General features: G+C 39.5%; 1 protein-coding gene across 1 annotated transcript in view; it reads left to right on the top strand.

The window, feature by feature from the left end:
• Positions 1–12859: 12859 nt before the first annotated feature.
• The window catches only part of AGL (amylo-alpha-1, 6-glucosidase, 4-alpha-glucanotransferase), a 71568-nt gene continuing 65790 nt past the window's right edge, over positions 12860–18637 (top strand). Inside the window, exons 1-2 of the mRNA XM_011935226.1 lie at positions 12860–13133; positions 13210–13359. Coding sequence (XP_011790616.1) covers positions 13278–13359 — 82 coding nt within the window. The 5' untranslated portion in view covers positions 12860–13133; positions 13210–13277. The remainder of the gene's footprint in view (positions 13134–13209; positions 13360–18637) is intronic.

The raw sequence follows: 18637 nt of genomic DNA on the forward strand, positions 1-18637 counted from the left end.
AAGAGTTTTGTTTTGAGAGGTTTGTTTTCTACCCTTCTAAGCTGGGCAAAGGACACACAAAATAAGCTGTCAAATCAATTCCTATTCAAAACTGAAGGAAAAAAACCTAACCAAACTTAATGAGAAGAGGGCCGCTTTTGAAAAGACAGTAAATGCATCATGGTTAGCACTATACTAACCATAAATTTACCATGCTGCTATGAGATACAGCAAATTCAAGCCCCTTAGCCTTTCCTGTGATACTTCAGAAAGGAAAAGTAAATGTGTATTCTTTAAAAAATAAAGAGGCCGGGCACTATAGCTCACGCCTATATTCCCAGCACTTTGGGAGGCTGAGGCGGGCAGATCATTTGAGGTCAGGAGCTCAAGACCAACCTAACCAACATGGTGAAACCCTGTCTCTACTAAAAATACAAAAATTAGCCAGGCGTGGTGGCACACACCTGTAGTCCCAGCTACTCAAGAGGCTGAGGCAAGAGAATCACTTGAACCTGGGAGGCAGAGGTTGTGGTGAGCCGAGATCATGCCACTGCACTCCAGCCTGGGCAACAGAGTAAGACTCTGTCTCAAAAAAAAAAAATTTAAACATAAAAACTAAAGAATCATCCCAACTGATGCAGAAAAAGCTTTTGACAAAATTCAACATCCTTTCGTGATACAAACACTCAGCAAACTAGAAGAAACCTACCTCAACATAATAAAAGCCACATGTAAAAAAAATCTACAGCAAACATCATATTCAATAGTGAAAGACTGAAAGCTTTTCTTCTAAGGTCAGGAACAAAGCAAGGATAACCACTTTCACCACTTCTATTCAACATACTGAAAGTCCTAGCCATAACAATTGATCAAGACAAATAAATAAAAGGCATCCAAATTCAAAAGGAACAAGTAAAATTATCTCTGTTCACAGATATGATATATAGGAAACTCTAAAGATACCACACACACACACACACACACACACACACAGTTAGAATAAATGAATTCAGCAAAGCAGCAGGATACAAAGTCAATGCACAAAAATCAGTTGCATTTTGATACATTACCAATGAACAATCTGAAAGGAAATTAAGAAAACAATTCTATTTAAAATAGCATTTAAAAACTTAGGAATTAACTAAACCGAGAAGAGATCTGTACACTGAAAACTATAAAACATTGCTAAAAGACATTAAGAAAGACATAAATAAATGGAAAACCATCCCATGGTTCATGGATTAGAAGACTTAATATTGTCAAAATGTCAGTACTACCCAAAGGGATCTACAGATTCAATGCAATCCCTATCAAAACCCTGGTGGCCTTTTTTTTTTTTTTTTTACAGAAATAGAAAAATCAGTTTTAATATTCATATGGAATCTTAAGGGACCCTGAATAGCCAAAACAATCTTGAAAAAGAACAAAATTGGAGGACTCACATTTCCTGATTTTAAAACTTACTACAAAACTTTGGTAATTGAAACAGTGTGGTTGGTACTGGCATAAAGACAGATATATAGATAAACAAATGAAATAGAATAGAGAGCCCAGAAATAAACCCCAATATATATAGTCAAATGTTTTCCAACAACAGTACCAAGACCATTCAGTGGGGAAAGGACAGTCTTTTCAACAAATAGAGCTAGGAAAACTGAATAGCCACAAGCAAAATAATGAAAATGGACTGTTACCTAACCCCATATACAAAAATTAATTCAAAATGAATCAAAGACCTAACAAAAGAGCTAAAACTATATTATTCCTAGAAGAAAATATAGGGCAAAACCTTCATGATATTGAATTTGGCAATGAATATGACACCAAAGACACAGGCAAAAAGCAAATAGATAAATTGGATTTCATTAAAATGTAAAACTTTTGTGCATCAAAGGACACTATCAATATCTTGAAAAGACAGCCTACAGAATGGGAGAAAATATTTTAAAATTATACATCTGATAAGGGATTAATATCTACAATATGTAATGTACTAACCTAAAACTCAACAACAACAACAGAAATTCAAAAGTGGGCAAAAGACTTAAATAGACATGTCTCCAAAAGATATACAAATGGCCAGTAAGCACATAAAAAAATGTTCAGCATCGCTACCCATTAGGGAAATGCAAATCAAAAACACAATGAAATACCATCTCACATCTACCAGGATGGCTACTATAAAAAACAAAAAATAGAAAATAAGTGTTGGTAAGGATGTGGAGAAATTGAAATCTTTGTGCACTGTTGATGGGAAGACAAAATGTTACAGCCACTGTGGAACACATTATGGTGGTTACTCAAAAAGTTAAAAGTAGAATTACTATATGATCCAGCAATTCTACCTCTGAGTATGTACTCAAAAGAATGAAAAGTATGATCTCAAAGAGATCATTGTATGCCCATTGATATGGTTTGGCTGTGTCCCCACCCAAATCTCATCTTGAATTTCCACATGTTGTGAGAGAGACCCAGTGGGTGGCAATTGAATCATGGGGGCAGGTCTTTCCCTGCTGTTCTCGTGTTGATGAATAAGTCTCACAAGATCTGATGGTTCTGTAAGGGGAAGTTTCCCTGCACAAGCTCTTCTTTGCCTACCACCATCCATGTAAGATGTGACTTGCTCCTCCTTGCCTTCCACCACGATTGTGAGGCCTCCCCAGCCACGTGGAACTGTAAGTCCATTAAACCTCTTTCCTGTATAAATTACCCAGTCTCAGTTATGTCTTCATCAGCAGTGTGAAAACAAACTAATACACTCACGTTCCTAACAGCATTATTCATAAGAGCCAAGAGCAAACCACATGTCCATTAACAGATGACTAAATGTGGTACATACATAAAATGGAATATTAGGCAGCCTTAGAAAAGTAATCTTAGACTGGGCATGGTGGCTTATGCCTGTAATCCCTGCACTTTGGGAGGCCCAGGTGGGAGGACTGCTTGAGTCCAGGAGTTTGAGACAGGCCTGGCAACATAATGAGAACTCGTCTCAACAAAATAAATAAATAAAAATAAACAAAATTAGCTAGGCATGGTGGCATGAGCCTACAGTCCCAGCTATTCGGGAGGCTGAGGTGGGAGGATCACTTGAGCCTGGAAGGATGAGGCTTCAGTGAGTCAAGATCATGCCACTGCACTCCTCCCTAGGCAACAGAGTGAGACCCTGTCCGGAAGGAAGGAAGGAAGGAAGGAAGGAGAGAGAGAGAGAAAGAAAGAGAGAGAGAGAGAGAGAGAGAAAGAAAGAGAGAGAAAGAGAGAAAGAGAAAAAGACTATCACACGCTACAACATGGATGAACTTCAATATTTTGCTAAGTGAAATAAATCAGTAACAAAAACTACTGTGTGATTTTATTATATGAGGTACCTAGGGTCATTAACATCATAGAGACAGAAAGGAGCAGTTGCCAGGAGTCTGAGAGCGGGGGAATGGCGCATTATTGTTTCTGATATAATGAAGTTAATATTTCTAAAGATCTTATTTGCCTTTGCAATATGCAAGACTTTCTCCATTCAGTCTAAGACACCCATATGTCTCTGCAGGAGATTTGGATTGTTATAGAAAAAATGCATAGAGAAAGAAGAGTTAATGTTTAACACCTGACATTCAAAATAGGATTTTGCAGCAAGACTATAAGCATTTTTGAGAAACAAAAATATTTCTAAGGGAAACCCATTCTCTTAAGAAAGGGTTTGAAATATTGTAAAGATGAGAAAACCTAAAGAAAAGAGAAGGAGGTGAAAGAAACAGTCTCATGTGTCATGATAGAAGCAAGTCAGATAGGTTGAGGGGATTACTAGATTATAATTTCCATGCAGGCAAGGATTTTTGTGTGTTTTATTCATTACTGTATCCCCAGTGCATAGAACAGTGCTCAGTACACAGCAGACACAGTATTTACTGAATGCACACAGGGCTTTTTGTTCTGCTCCCTGTTCTGAACTCTGGTTGTAGAATGCTATGCTAGGCAAAAAGGGTTGCGGAGGAGGGGGTCCAAAAAAAGGGATCCTAGAATGATTAAGAGGGTAAAGCAAGGAGATCAGTTACAGATCGGACCTGGGTTTCTGCCCCAGTACACATTTTATGGATCCACCATGACAGAGGTGAGGTCATTCCAGCAAAGGCTTATGAAATGGATGTCTTGGGTCTTGGACCAGGCAGAGAACATTTTAGATACTCAGAGAGAGGTCTGTAGTGAAACTAGGATCAAGAAAGGCTGAGACAGTAGGGGAGGAGGGTGCCTTTAGACTCCGGTCAAGCCAAGAAAGAATGACCAGGAAGTTATCAGCTGCAGACATCAATAGCTTGTGCCAACAGGATAACCAGGAACAGGACTAGATAGACATACATTAGGTGATACCAGCCCCTGCACAACAACCAGTTTCAAGGTCACAGAGTTCAGCTCCCCCAGTGCAACCAGTTCATGTGAGATCCTGCTCCTTGTACTAGACATCTCTTAGAACAAAGTAGAGAGAGAAAGGGGCATTGAAACGATAGAAAAATGATTTCAAAGAGACTGGGTTAAAGAGATTATTTAAATAATTGGCTCAGAATTAGTTTCCAATCAGATTAGACTAAAACTATTTTTGTTTTCCCATACCTGCCTAGCAGTTAGGAAATGGTAAAGGAAATTGGAGAAGCTTTTAAGAATAAAATATACTCTCTTCCTTTCTCTGCCATCGTGGTGTGTGCTTGACTCTGCTTCTTGCAAGCCATGTCTTCTCACAAGACTTTCAGGATTAAGCATTTCCTGGTCAAGAAACAGAAGCAAAATCATCCCATCCCCCAGTGGATCCAGTTGAAAACTGGTAATAAAATCAGGTAGAACTCCAAAAGGAGACACTGGAGAAGAACGAAGCTGGGTCTATAAGGAATTACACACGAGATGGCACACATATTTATGCTGTGTCAAGGTCACAACCATCTTACCATATCAAGCTGAAAATGTCACCACTATCTGGAGAGTTGGACATGTTTTATTGGGAATGTAATATTTTCTCTGTGTATGTGCTGTTTGTGCACTGGTAGGCCAGATTCATCAATAAATATGTGAGACCTTTCATTGCAAACAAACAAAAAGAATAAAATATACTTTTCTTAGTATATCTAAGTAGTGTAAATAGTTTTATAATTCTGTTCTCCAGAGACAGAAAACACAGTCCCCGTCTTAAGAAATCTAGGGGGATAATGAGTTATTACACAACATGGCACAATATATCCACAGCAAAGGAGCTCCAGGGAGCACCTAACGTAGACCCATGGGAGAGAGGGCACAGCAGGCAGAGATTTCCTGAAGGAGCTGTCTGAGATGATAGAGTCTTAGATTAGCAAGAATATCCTAGAATCAAGAAAACAGACGCACTGTTGGCATAACCATATACGAAGTCAACAACATTCCAATTCAATTTCTAAAGCCGTATTGATTACCAGGCCATAGATGTAGCATCAGTGCCTCAGATGTAGGGTTTACTGAACAGAATCACTGAGGATGCAATTGAAGTCACATTCTTTCACTTGCTCACTGTGATCTTAAACAAGTTACTTAACTTTGGGGAGTCAGTTTTCTTGTCTTTATAGTGGGGGTAATAATAGTGTTGTTCTGGAAATTGAGTTAACTTAGAACAGTACCTGGCACCTCTTAAAAGCTCATTAATATTAGTTGTTACCATTTATAGAGCATGTATTAATTTTTGAAACATTTCAGACATTGTATTTTTGTGATTCTTGGTAGATAAATTAACAGCTGAGGGATTAGTGCCTAAAAGAGGTTAAATGACTTATATTATGTTTGATGAAAGTACTTTTCCCTAATTCCTGTTTTCTTTGAAGAGAGAGTGTCCCAAAACAATATCTTGGATTTTCTTTGCCCTTTAACTTGCTCCATTTCTGAGGAGGAAAAGTGACTTCTCTGGTTGGGAAATTGGGGAGGAATAACTGTGAGCTTGGCTCACCTCTGTCCTTCCTTTTAGGAGTGACCATGAAGTGACCAAGCACGAGTCTTTCAGTCCTTCTGTGACTAGGAGAGGAAGTTGGCCCAGTTCTAGAGTTTAGTTTTAGCAAACTCATTTATCTGACAGATCTAAAGCATCATTCTCCAACGGGACTTTTTTTTTTTTTTTTTGAGACGGAGTCTTGCTGTGTCGCCCAGGCTGGAGTGCTGTGGCCGATCTCAGCGCACTGCAAGCTCCGCCTCCCGGGTTTACGCCATGCTCCTGCCTCAGCCTCCCGAGTAGCTGGGACTACAGGTGCCCGCCCACCGCGCCCGGCTAGTTTTTTGTATTTTTTTAGTAGAGACGGGGTTTCACCGTGTTAGCCAGGATGGTCTCGATCTCCTGACCTCGTGATCCGCCCGTCTCGGCCTCCCAAAGTGCTGGGATTACAGGCTTGAGCCACCGCGCCCGGCCCTTTTTTTTTTTTTCAATGTGGTCAAGCTCATTAAATAATCAGTTTCTCCCCCGCCTCCCCCCCATCCCTTGGAGACATTCCTCCAAGAGCCTTCCATTCTCCTGCTGCAAACTGTGTCACTTTGATAACAATTAAATTTTAAAATAAAATACCACGCAAACTGTGTCAGAGACTACTAGTTGTCTACCAAAATTATTCTCTCTTTCCTGAACAATAAAACCTGGGTTTTAGCTAGTCTCATTGCTGCCTACATAAAGGTTACATTTGCATGTACCTTGGGATTAAGTTTTAATTAACATGAGACAAGCAGAAATGTACAGTATTTTCAATAATTATCCTTAAAGGAAGAAGGTTCACCCTTCTTTCTCTCTTCCTCCATCCTGATGCCTGAATTTGGATATGACAGCTGGAGTTCTGGAAGCCTTGTTGTACAACGAAGATGAGATCCACAACACAAAAGGAAGGAAGCTATGGGCCGAAAGGAGCCTGGGTTCCTGATAACATTATAGAGCTGCCCACCAGCTTTGAAGAGCTTACCTCTAGGCCTTTTTATTTTATTTTTTTTTTTTGAGACAGAGTCTCGCGCTGTCACCCAGGCTGGAGTGCAGTAGCATGATCCCGGCTCACTGCAGCCTCTGCCTCCTGGGTTCAAGGAATTCTCCTGCCTCAGCCTCCTGAGTAGCTGAGATTACAGGGGCATGCGCCACCAAGCCTGGCTAATTTTTGTATTTTTAATACAGACAAAGTTTCACCATGTGGGCCAGGCTGGTCTCAAATTCCTAACCTCCAGTTATCTGCCCACCTGGGCCTTCCAAAGTGCTGGGATTACAGGCGTGAGCCACCGGGCCCAGCATCCTCTATACTTTTATGTGAGAGAAAAATAAACTTATCTCTTGTTTAAGCCACTATTTTGTGTGTGTGTGTGTGTGTGTGTGTGTGTGTTCCTGCCATCTGCAGCTGAGGTAATGCTAACAAATACAGCAAATCAGCTAGAAGTCCCCCTTTCCTGGTCCTTTCTCTTCAACTAGACTGCCAACCCTAAGCCCTCATTTATGGAAACTCTGGAGCTCACAATTTTAAGAAGCAGCTAAATTTACTCGCAAGAGTAAAATGATTTCATTTTTAAATTCGGGCCAAACAACATTTTAAAAGATCTACTCTAAGAAGAAAGGAAACATCACCACCAAAAAAAAAGCCTCTTGAGTGTCCTCCTGTCATGCATTCAAAGCATTCCACATATTGTTTTTGATTAATTTATTATATCAATGATCAGGAATTTTTAAAGGACTTTTCCTATGCAAACTCTAAGAGCTCAAGTTTTGTTTTGAATAGAAATACAACTATATTTACCACTCTTTATGTACATCTCAATACATTTTCTAATAAATATTTACTGTATACTGACTAATCCTTATTTCACTCCTGAATTTTCCAACCAGAGAAATCACTTTTCCTCCTCAGGAATGGAGCAAGTTAAAGGGCAAAGAAAATCCAAGATATTGTTTTGGGACACTCTCTCTTCAAAGAAAACAGGAGTTAGGGACAAGTACTTTCGTCAAACATAATAAAACTCATTTAACCTCTTAGGCACTAATTCCTCAGCTGTTATTTATCTACCAAGGATCACAAAAATAAAATGTCTGAAATTCTTAGGTTCCGCCTTTCCTCTGTTTTCTAATTTGGGCTGAAACATTGGGCTCTGACTTTGCTCTCTGAATTCACTCTTATATCCCCTCTTCACAAAGTAAGAAATTTTCTGGAAACTTTGACCTCTGCCACGCACTGGGAACCTCCTCTTCATCTGATTTGTCTGACTACCATCTTTAACCCAGCAAGGACAACTAGATGCAAGCCCTTCTTTAAAAAAAAAAAAAAACTATTACTAAAAGTCTACCATATGCTAAGTGCTAGAATAGATGCTTCATTTTTTCGTCTAATCTTCACGCCAAACTTGCAAGTGAGATCTTGTTCTCTCCATTTTATGGGTGAATCAACTGTGATTCAGAGTGATTAAAACGAATCCAAGGTTTGTTTGCCTCTGAAGTCTGTTTTCTATCTCATTTTAAAAAGATCTCTCTCCAATTTTCCATACCTCTATATCATTATATTCAAGTCTTCCACTTCTCCAACTTCAACTCTATTTCTTTTCCCAGCTTCCCTTTTGCTTCTCACTGACTGTATCTGGATATTTCAAAAGTACAGAATAAATGGTTCGATTCGGAAGGGATTCTGAAAACAGAACTCCGAATTTTACAAAGTAAAATTACGACATGATAATAATGGTGTACTATGAAATAAAGTGCACAGAAAATGCCAAAGAATATAAAAACCAAATATAAGGCAGCCCCATCCATTTCAGATCCGCAAGGTCACAGGATTAGGATCTAATTATAAATAATAACCCAAATAACTCTTTTCCTTTCAGAAAGCATACATGCATACACACAACCCTGGAGAAAGTCTTTTCCAACTACAATCCTCCTCCCACTCCCCAAATGCATTAACATCAATGTTTTAGAAAACACTAGAGTCACTGCCAAATAGTTGAGGTTATCCATCAGATGTTCCTCAAGGCGAGCCTTCTCCTGACAACGACAGCATGAGATTATTGTGTATATATAGATCACTGTCATGCACAGGACAGGCACATGACAAATGTGCATTAAAATGAAGGCTGCACATGGCACCACTGTAGCCCTAGACTGCAAATTCATTGGCATTCCAAGAACTTCACAAATAGCACAATAATGTGACTTTTCTTTTTTAAAATGGACACTATGTAGCTTGTAAAATTAATCTTAGAGGCACATCATATTAATCATGGTTCCATTACTTAACAGTCTTCATTTTCATTCAAAATATGAAATTTCCAAGATTAAGATCGTTTGGATTTACAAATCTTGTAAAATTCAAGCATTTGTATGAGAATAAATCACTACTAAAGGAATTGATGTCATCGATCTCTTTTACTCCTTATGTCTAATTGCAACACTGGGCATTAAAGTGAGAGTTTCACTGGAGGAAGGACAGCAGGAAAGGCTAATTTTGGAGCCCCGGAGAACAGTGATCGACAGGAGGGCAGTGTAATGAGATAGTCATAGGAGAGACTGAAAGTGGGAGGGGGCATGAAAAGGGAGAACTTGAAGACAAACGTAAATGTGATCTGTTTTCACAACATGGTCAGGGCCTCACTCTGCTAACATTTGTTTGTACACTAGTACTTAGTCTCTATCAGGCACAGTTCTAAGCCCTCACTTACTTAACAACAGATACTACTTTCATCCCCATTTTACAGTTGGAAAAACCAAAGCCCAAAGAGGTTGAGTACCATCCAAAGCTTCACAGCTAGTTAGTGGCAGATCTAGGATTCAACACCAGGCACCACTTCATAATCATGAATTATCATTTTACACAGCATGCAGTCCAGAACAATCACTTTCAATCTTGTAATCTTGTTTTTAACCATAATCCTTCCAGTAAGAACACATGACTCAGTACACCAAAACATAAGTAACAGACACAAAAGCTTTGTGAAATAATATTTTTACCAAATGTAATGCATTTGGTAGTCCCAGCTACTGGGGATGGATGAGGAAGGCTGAGGGAGGAGGTTGAGGCTGCAGTGAGCCATGATTGCATCACTGCACTTCAGCCTGGGTGACAACAAGACCCTGTTTCAAAAAGTAAAATAAAATAAAATAAAATAACTTTTTCTATTGGTTATATGTTGAAATGATGTCTTGGATATATTAAGTAAATTATATTGCTAAAATTAATTTTACCTTTTTCAAAACTTTTTTTTTTTTTTTTTTTTGAGACAGTCTCGCTCTGTCACCCAGGCTGGAGTGCAGTGACATGATCTGGGTTCACTGCAACTTCCACCTCCCAGGTTGAAACGATCCTTCTGCCTCAGCCTCTGGAGTAGTTGGGATTACAGGCATGTGCCACCACGCCTGGCTAGTTTTTGTATTTAAAAAACTTTTTTGATGTGGCTACTTGAAAATTTTAAATGACCTATGTGGCACTTAATATTTCTATTGGACAGTGCTTTCTGGTCGTTCAGGCCAAAAACCTTGGAATCATCCTTGACTCCTTTCTCCACTAGCCAATTCTGTAGGTTCTACCTTCAAAATAGTCCAGAATTCAGCACCTGCTATACCACCTGCTATACCACCTCCCCCCCATCCCCCCAACCCCCGACACACACAAAACACACACAAGTCACTTTCTCTTGCTTGGATAACTAAAATAGCTTTCTAACTGGTCTTCTTGCTTCCTTCCTTGCTACACTCTACAGTTTATTCAACTATTTACCATAAAGTTGCAGAGCAATGCTTTTAAAAGGTCAGATTATGTCACTCCTCTGTTCAAAATCTCCATGGCTTTTTTTCCAAAGTTTAAAAGCCCAAGTCCTTGCAATGGCCTACAAAGCCTTATAAGATCTGGTCACCTGCCCATGCTCCTGACCCCCTCTCCTGCCCCATCTGTCTGCCCTAATCTCTTACCACTCTCTTCTTCACTCAGCTATGGTGACCTTCTTCGGTTCACCAAGTATGCTCCTGCCTCATGGTCTTTGTACTTCCTATACCTCTACATGTAACCCTCTACCTTAGACATCCTCTATCTTCTTTCTCTCAGTTTGGCATCACTTTACTGAATGTTGTATTTAGAAATGCAAACCTCTCTCTGCTTACTCTTCCACACTTTCCCCTTCTTATCCTATATAGGATATAATACATCCTTATTATATAGGATATATCATATCCTATATAGAATAAGAAGGGGAAAGTGTGGAATAAATTATACAGGATATAATATATATAATATATATATTATAATATATCCTGTATAAATATATAATAGATCCTGTATAATTTATTTAATTTATCTGTCTCCCACCAATAAAACGTAGGAGTTCTCTGAGGGCAGTGACTCTTTTATTGTTGCATTCCCAGCACTTTATGTGCCTGGAAAATAATAGGGGCCGGAAAATGAGCTATGGGTTCCCAAAGTCAGTTATGGACCATTTGCAATTAGCCATTCTCAGAAATCTACAAAACAAACAAATACTTCAGTATGGGTTTTTTTAACCTATATCCTCTTTGGATCTACAGTCATACCACAACAAAAAATTCAAGAATCTTCTCCACATCCCCCAAGGCTTAGTTAACCAAATCTTCTGTCCATTTTCTCATGATCATTAGGAACCCTCCAAAAGCCCTGTTAGATGGGTTTTCCTTTAGCCTCAGGCATTAAATCTCCTTAATCATCTGCAAAAAGTTCTGTGTTACTGGCCTAACATAAGGGCAACTTAATCTCAGATGATCTCCAGGTCTATCTAGGGTAACTTAGGTACACGCAGCTATGTATCAGTAGGTTCTAGACACCGTTAAGTATCAGTGGTGTTTGCATGCTGGATGGTTTGCAGACTGGCCATACCTTACCTACTGTGTCTGCATTCAGGAACATGTGTCCTATCTGTTAGCACTAGAAATGATGGACATGTGTTGGATGGAATGTCAAGGCTGTAGCCAGGACTCTTATTTTAGACACTTAGAAATCAGGGCTCTGAGAACTTAGGCCAAGTAAAAATTATCAAAACAAAGAAATACATCACGTGGTGGTACAAAAGGCACCAGAAGCCAGGTCGTTTGCCCCTCACCATTCAGCCCTTTCCACCAAAAAATCCTACTGTGCAGCTCCACCTAGCTCGCAGCCTGGTACCGCGGGATTTTCATGTGCAACTATGAGCTCGCAGGTTGTTAAAGGAAGGCCGCGCCTTGGCCGCTGCACCCTCCCCGTGGCGAGGAGAAAACGCGGCTCCCGGCCTCGGCCGCAGCAGGCTCCAGGTCTCTGGGCCCGGAGCCGACTGAGACGGTGCGGTGACCACGCTCTCGCGAGACTAGCGGTCGGGGCGAGCGGGTCGAGCCTCCCGGAAATGGGCCCGCGGACTGGTCTGCTCCAACCTGGAGGGAGTGTGCGCACGGCCCGGTGGGGTGCCAGGTGTGCCCCGGCACCCGCGCGAGGCGGAGTCGCTGAGACGCCACTTGCTCCTCACCCAGCCTCCTCGGCCCTGCCCCAGCCGCCCGCTGCCCCTCCCTTTGCCCTTCAAGGCGCTCGGCCCTCCTTGGGCTGCAGCTTCTGTGCGCGGCTAGGCAGGCAGCCTTTCCCCTTCTGTTTCTCCTGGTCCCCTCCCCCGACCGTAGCACCAGAGTCGCGGGTCCTGCAGTGCCCCAGAAGCCGCACGTATAACTCTCTCGGCGTAAGTGCTAGGAATGCCGCTGGCCTCGCGGGGAAGCGCATTCTTTCTATCTATAGTTCGCTCTGTACATCTTCTGTCTACGGCAACTATTCCAGAGGCAACAACTGCTTCCCTCTGTTCTCATCTCCCCATTGGTGGCTGACGACCCGAATTTGGGAATGGGGAGATCGCCCACCTGTTATCTTTGAGCAGACTAATCTCTTGTAAGCAGAAGTGCCATTCGGAGTCTCCAGAGCCCTGTGGCTTGGGGCTGGGAATGTCCCCCTGACTTCAGGCTTTCCTGAATGTATTGCTTTTCTCTGAGAATGCTCTAGGTTTTTAATTTTTTTTAATTGTAAGACTCTATAATACAGCATTTTTATTTCGGTTTTATTCGTTGTGCTCAAAGGCAGGAAACAACTATTAATTTGCCTTCTCGAATCTTATTAGTTATAAGATTCGTTCTCTTTCTTTGCTTTGCTAGGCATAAAACACACTTCGAACATGTAAGTGCCGCTGTCAGCTCTGGAGAGTTTAAGTCAATAGTTATTTTCGATATTTTAATTCCTTTTTGTTTCATAGGGGTAACTCATTCGACTGTGGAGTTCTTTTAATTCTTCTGAAAGATTTCAAATCCTCCAGAAGCCAAAATGGGGCACAGTAAACAGATTCGAATTTTACTTCTGAACGAAATGGAGAAGCTGGAAAAGACCCTCTTCAGACTTGAACAAGGTCAGTAGCAAGTTGTTTGACTTGCTCATTTGCGTCTTTTAAACTTTTAATTCATTGGCAGTCCTGTTAATTTTTTTAAAGGTTTAAGATAAATATTATTTCCAAGATCTAAAACTTCATTTGTACAAAGATGGTGCTGTGTTCTCCATATATCACTAATGAATGTTGATTTGAATTAAAACTATTTTATATCCCTCACGTTAGGATAAGGATAAAATAGCTCACTTTTCTCTGCATACTAATTCCCCTTAAGATTGAAGTTAAATATATGATCAGAAGATTGACCATATCATTTCTAATAACATTTACTATTAAAACTTGATAAATTACTTCGTATGTAATTTTGCTTTGGGTATGTGTGTAGTTTTGCCTTTACATAGCTCTTTCTCTTTTCCTTTGTTGAACCTTTGAGTTGACAAAATAGATACCAGCCAAAAGTATAGTAAACTATTGCTTATGTATATCAAAAACCTCTCAAATGTGGAGAAGGTAAAAACTGAAAATGTTTTCTTACCAAATAAAAAGTGCAATAACTCATCTGGTTATGTTGAAATATATTTGATCTGTATTTAAAAGATCAAATTACTTTTCTACAAGACTAGTTAATAGATGTTTTGTTTTCTTCACCTTTGTAATTTTTCAACATTGAAGAAGTGTAATATATGAAAAATGCAATCACCCTTATTAATGTACCAAATGGATGTTGATAGTCATAAACACTTCGAAGGAATTTTTTAGTTTCCCTAATGTTTTAAGAGTTAAATTTTTGGAAAAAAAATGTCACACATACAATGTGTTATCTTCATGCCAAATCCGTGTCTTTTTCCAACTTTGGCATTTAAAATCACTGAGTACCTACTCCATTTTTGGCATTCCTGACTCTGCACTTTTCTGGTTTTGATTTTTTTTTTTTCCCCTACCCTGTTGCGTATTCTTGTCAACTTGGTGTCTCTTACTGGGCTCTCTTCCTTTCACTTTTTAATTAATTATGGGTATCTGCTAGGAATTCTTTCTTTTTCTGTTCTGCTTCAAAGAATTAGTTACACAGTCTCATGGCCTCAACTGTTGCCTCTGTGCTGACAACTCCTTTTGGAGGAAAGGCCTTGAGCTTTCTTCTTGGAAGCTTTCAGTGTTTGATGGCAAGGGTAGAGAGCCAGAATTCTCCTGGCTCTGCTGCTAACAAGCTGACTTGGGGCAAGTTACATTAATTCGGAGCGTTCATTTCTTTTTTTTTCTTTTCTCTTTTTCTGAGACAGGGTCTTACTCTGTTGCCCAAGCTGAGTGCTGTGGCATGATCACGGCTCACTGTGGCCTCGACTTGCTAGGCTCAAGCAATTCTCCTGCCTCAGCCTCCCGAGTATCTGGTATGACAGGCATGCACCACTATGCCCAGATAATTTTTCTTTTTTTTTTTTTTTTTTGTAGACTGGGTCTCACTATGTTGCCCAGGTTGATTTTGAACTCCTGGTCTCAAGCCACCCTCCCTCCTTGGCCTCTCAAAGTACTGGGATTATAAGCATAAGCCACCGGGCATGGCCCCAATTCTGAGCATTAATTTATTGGTGAAATGAAAGTGGTAATTTCTGTTCTACCTTTCTAGGTTTTGAGACTCAAAATTAATAATTCATGAATTTCTAGTGACAAAGCCCTAAATAAATATAAGGCGTTTGTATGAATCACTCCATGTATTCCCACTCTGGACCTTGGCTTCAACCTGATATTATGCAATAGAATAGCATCAGGATAGCTCAACTTGGATATGCTTAAATCTGGCATGTCCAAAAATATCCCCTCCCCATTCTCAATCCTTCTTTATTTCTCAGCTTCCCTGTTTATCTCGTGGCATCTCCATTTTTATAGTTCCCAGGGTAGAAACCTTATATTCTTCTTTGATGATTTCTTCTTTTTTCCTGCAGTCTCTTTTTAAGCTTGCAATTTCTTTCCAAATATCCCTGATTGCTTGTCTATTCTGTATGGCTGAATATAGATGCCAGAATAATCTTATGCAGTCTCTTCCCTTTTTATTAAGTGGTATGTATAAAATCAAATTTAAATACCTCTGATTTCCAAGACATTCTGTAATGAGATTACACCTTCCTTAACCAAGATTGTGTCTCATTATTCTCCATTATTAATGTCATGGATCTTTACAGCTGCCCAAGTCGTTCCTATTAATTCCCTTCTCAGCAGCTTTTCTCATGCCTGTCCTTATACCCCTGTTCCCATCAGATTCCTTTATATCTGTTAAATCCCATTTACCATCAGTCTATGTGTTGCCTAAGTTTCAACTTTCAGCTAGAATTCTACCTACTTTGTGAAGTCTTTCCCTAGTTTTTCACTGTCTGCTTCCTTTGACTTCCAACTACACAATGAGCACAGAACTATTAAGTGCTGAATAATGAAGCAGTGTCTAAAAGCTTGTTAGTCTTACAGTGGCAGACTAGGGTTAAAATCTGTAAGAATTGATGAGGGCAGGTGACTCACACTTGTAATCTCAGTGTTTTGGGAGGCTGAGGCTGGAGGATCACTTGAGGCCAGGAGTTCATGGTCAGCTTGGACAACATAGTAAGACTTTATCTCTACAAAAAAGAAACAAAATTAGCTGGGCATGATGGTGCTTGGCTGTGGTCCCCAGCAACTTAGGAGGGTGAGGCAGGAGGATCTCTTGAGCCCAGGAGTTAAAGGCTGTAGTGAGCTATGATCCCAACATTGCCCTCCAGGCTGGGTGACAGAGTAAGACCCTGCCTTTAAAAAACAAAAATAAAAGGCCTTGGTGTGGTGGCTCACGCCTATAATCCCAGCAGTTTGGGAGGCCAAGGCGGGTGGGTCACCTGAGGTCAGGATTTCGAGACCATCCAACCTGGTCAACATGGTGAAACCTCGTCTCTACTAAAAATACAAAAATTAGTCAGGTGTGGTAGCGCATGCCTATAATCCCATCTACTTGGAAGGCTGAGGCAGGAGAATCGCTTGAACCTGGGATGTAGAGGTTGCAGTGAGCCGAGATGACGCCATTGCACTACAGCCTGGGCAACAAGAGCAAAACTCTGTCTTAAAAAAATATATAAAATAAAATAAAAATTCTGTGAGGATAAGGACAGCCTTACAAACCTAGTGCAGTGTACAACAGTTAAATACTTGTTGATTTATTACTAAGACTCTAGTTAAAACTAGCAAAAATTGTAAATTCAGCTAACTTATTTGAAGAGGGAAATGTGAAGAATTTATGAAAAAAGAATAATGTGGTTTACTTTATAACTCTGGTTAAAATCAGTAAATACATCCAAATGTTATAAATGAGAATATGTCACCTATTTTTGCAGTAATAGTGTGATCATATTATTTTAGAAGATAATTTGAAATGTGAAAGATGAGTTGAAGAGAAGGGACATTGGAGACAAGAAGCATTGAGAAGGCTATGTTAAAAACACATCTGGTTAAAGAAAAGGGTTTAACAGTCTGAGTTGAAAAAGAGAGGACAAGGCCAGGCGCAGTAACTCACACCTGTAATCTTGGCACTTTGGGAGGCCAAGGCAGGCGGATCACCTGAGTTCAGGAGTTTGAGACTTGCCTGGCCAACTTGGTGAAACCCTTGTCTCTCCTAAAAATACAAAAATTAGCTGGGCATGCTGGTGGGTGCCTATAATCCCAGCTACTTGGGAGGCTGAGGCAGGAGAATCACTTGAACCCAGGAGGCAGAGGTTCCAGTAAGCCAAGATCACGCCACTGTACTCCAGCCTGGGCAACAGAGCGAGACTCAGTCTCAAAAAAAAAAAGAATGAACAAAATAAGTACTTCCCAAATCTGAAATTCTTCCATCTTTTAAATAGGTTGATGAAATTTATAATTTTTACTATTTTTTAAAGAAAACATTTATACACAAAGGTTCTTTGATTAGATTGAGTTTCTATAAATTGAGTGGAGGGGAAAAGATAGAACATATTTATTTACAATAATAGTTTAATCCCTCATCATGCTAGTTGCCTACGAGAGATATGGCTAATACAAGTAAAGTATCCTAGCATTAGTATGAGGAATAAGATAGCCACACCATGTACTGCTATGACTAATTTTAACAAACTTAGTCATGGAATCTGACCTACTCGAGGTCCTCTGATGTTTCATTTACTGTATATAAAAATTTTAGTTTCAATGATTTGCATTAGAGGTCCACAGAGCGGCTGTGTATCCCTCGGGGTATGCGCTGATATATCTATTAGGCTACCGAAGGAAAATGTAACATCTATCCCTCCCTCTCTCCCTCCCTCCCTTCCTTCCTTCCTTCCTTCTTCCCTTTCTTTTATTTTCTTTCTACCTATTTTAGTTTTTCAGTCTGTGTTAACAACATATGAATTACACTCTCAGTTTGTATGTCAGATAAGTTATAAACAAAAAAGGCATACTCAGAAGACAACGTAGAGGTTATAGGTCTGGAAGGGGGTGACAGTCACACCCTCATTTGTTTGCAGTATGTTGCCATGAATTGCACTTTTACTTAAGCTAGGTTAAGTAGCTTTACAGGTTATATTATCTTAAATAACGGAGTCTTTATATTACTTTATAAGGAGAGGTAGAGTAACCAAGAATAGTTCTTTTACCTCACAGAAGTGATCAAACTTAAAAGATGAGTTAGAAAGTGTTTGAGATTTGTCCTTTTCAAGAATAGCATGTAGTCTTAGATAGCATAATACTTAGAAAATATTTTCAGAAAAAATAAAAACTTAACTCTTTGATGTAAACATGAGTGAGAAAGTTAAGTGCTTTTTTGAAGGAAATTGATGCTGTGGAGCAGAGTTTGGCACATATTTTCCTGTAAAAGTTCAGATCGCAAATCTTTGCAGCTTTTCAGGCAATGCACTCCCTATTGCAGCGACTCAACTCCTATTGTAGCAGGAAAGCAGCCATAGGCAAACATACATGAATGGATGTAGCTGTGTTCCAGTAAAACTTCATTTACAGAAATGGGGATTGGGCTGGATATACTTTGCCAGCCCTTGCTATAGCGAAAGCATTTTGAATATATATTTTTAGAAATGCTTCTTCCATCATTATATGATTTTACCCAAAATAAACAGAACTTGAAATCTTTGAATCACTTTATTATAAAATATTAAAATCAAGACTTTTTAAAATAATGAAATTTATTTAGTTATATTGTTTTCACTGAGAGATATTATCAGTATTAATTTTTAGTGAGAACTAAATAAAGTGTATTATTTATTTCATTTATATCTTATCTCAAGTTAACTTTTGTGTTTTGTAATTTTTTTTTTTTTTT

The sequence above is a fragment of the Colobus angolensis genome, unplaced genomic scaffold, assembly GCF_000951035.1.
Source record: "Colobus angolensis palliatus isolate OR3802 unplaced genomic scaffold, Cang.pa_1.0 Scaffold141, whole genome shotgun sequence".
Taxonomy (NCBI): Eukaryota; Metazoa; Chordata; class Mammalia; order Primates; family Cercopithecidae; genus Colobus; species Colobus angolensis.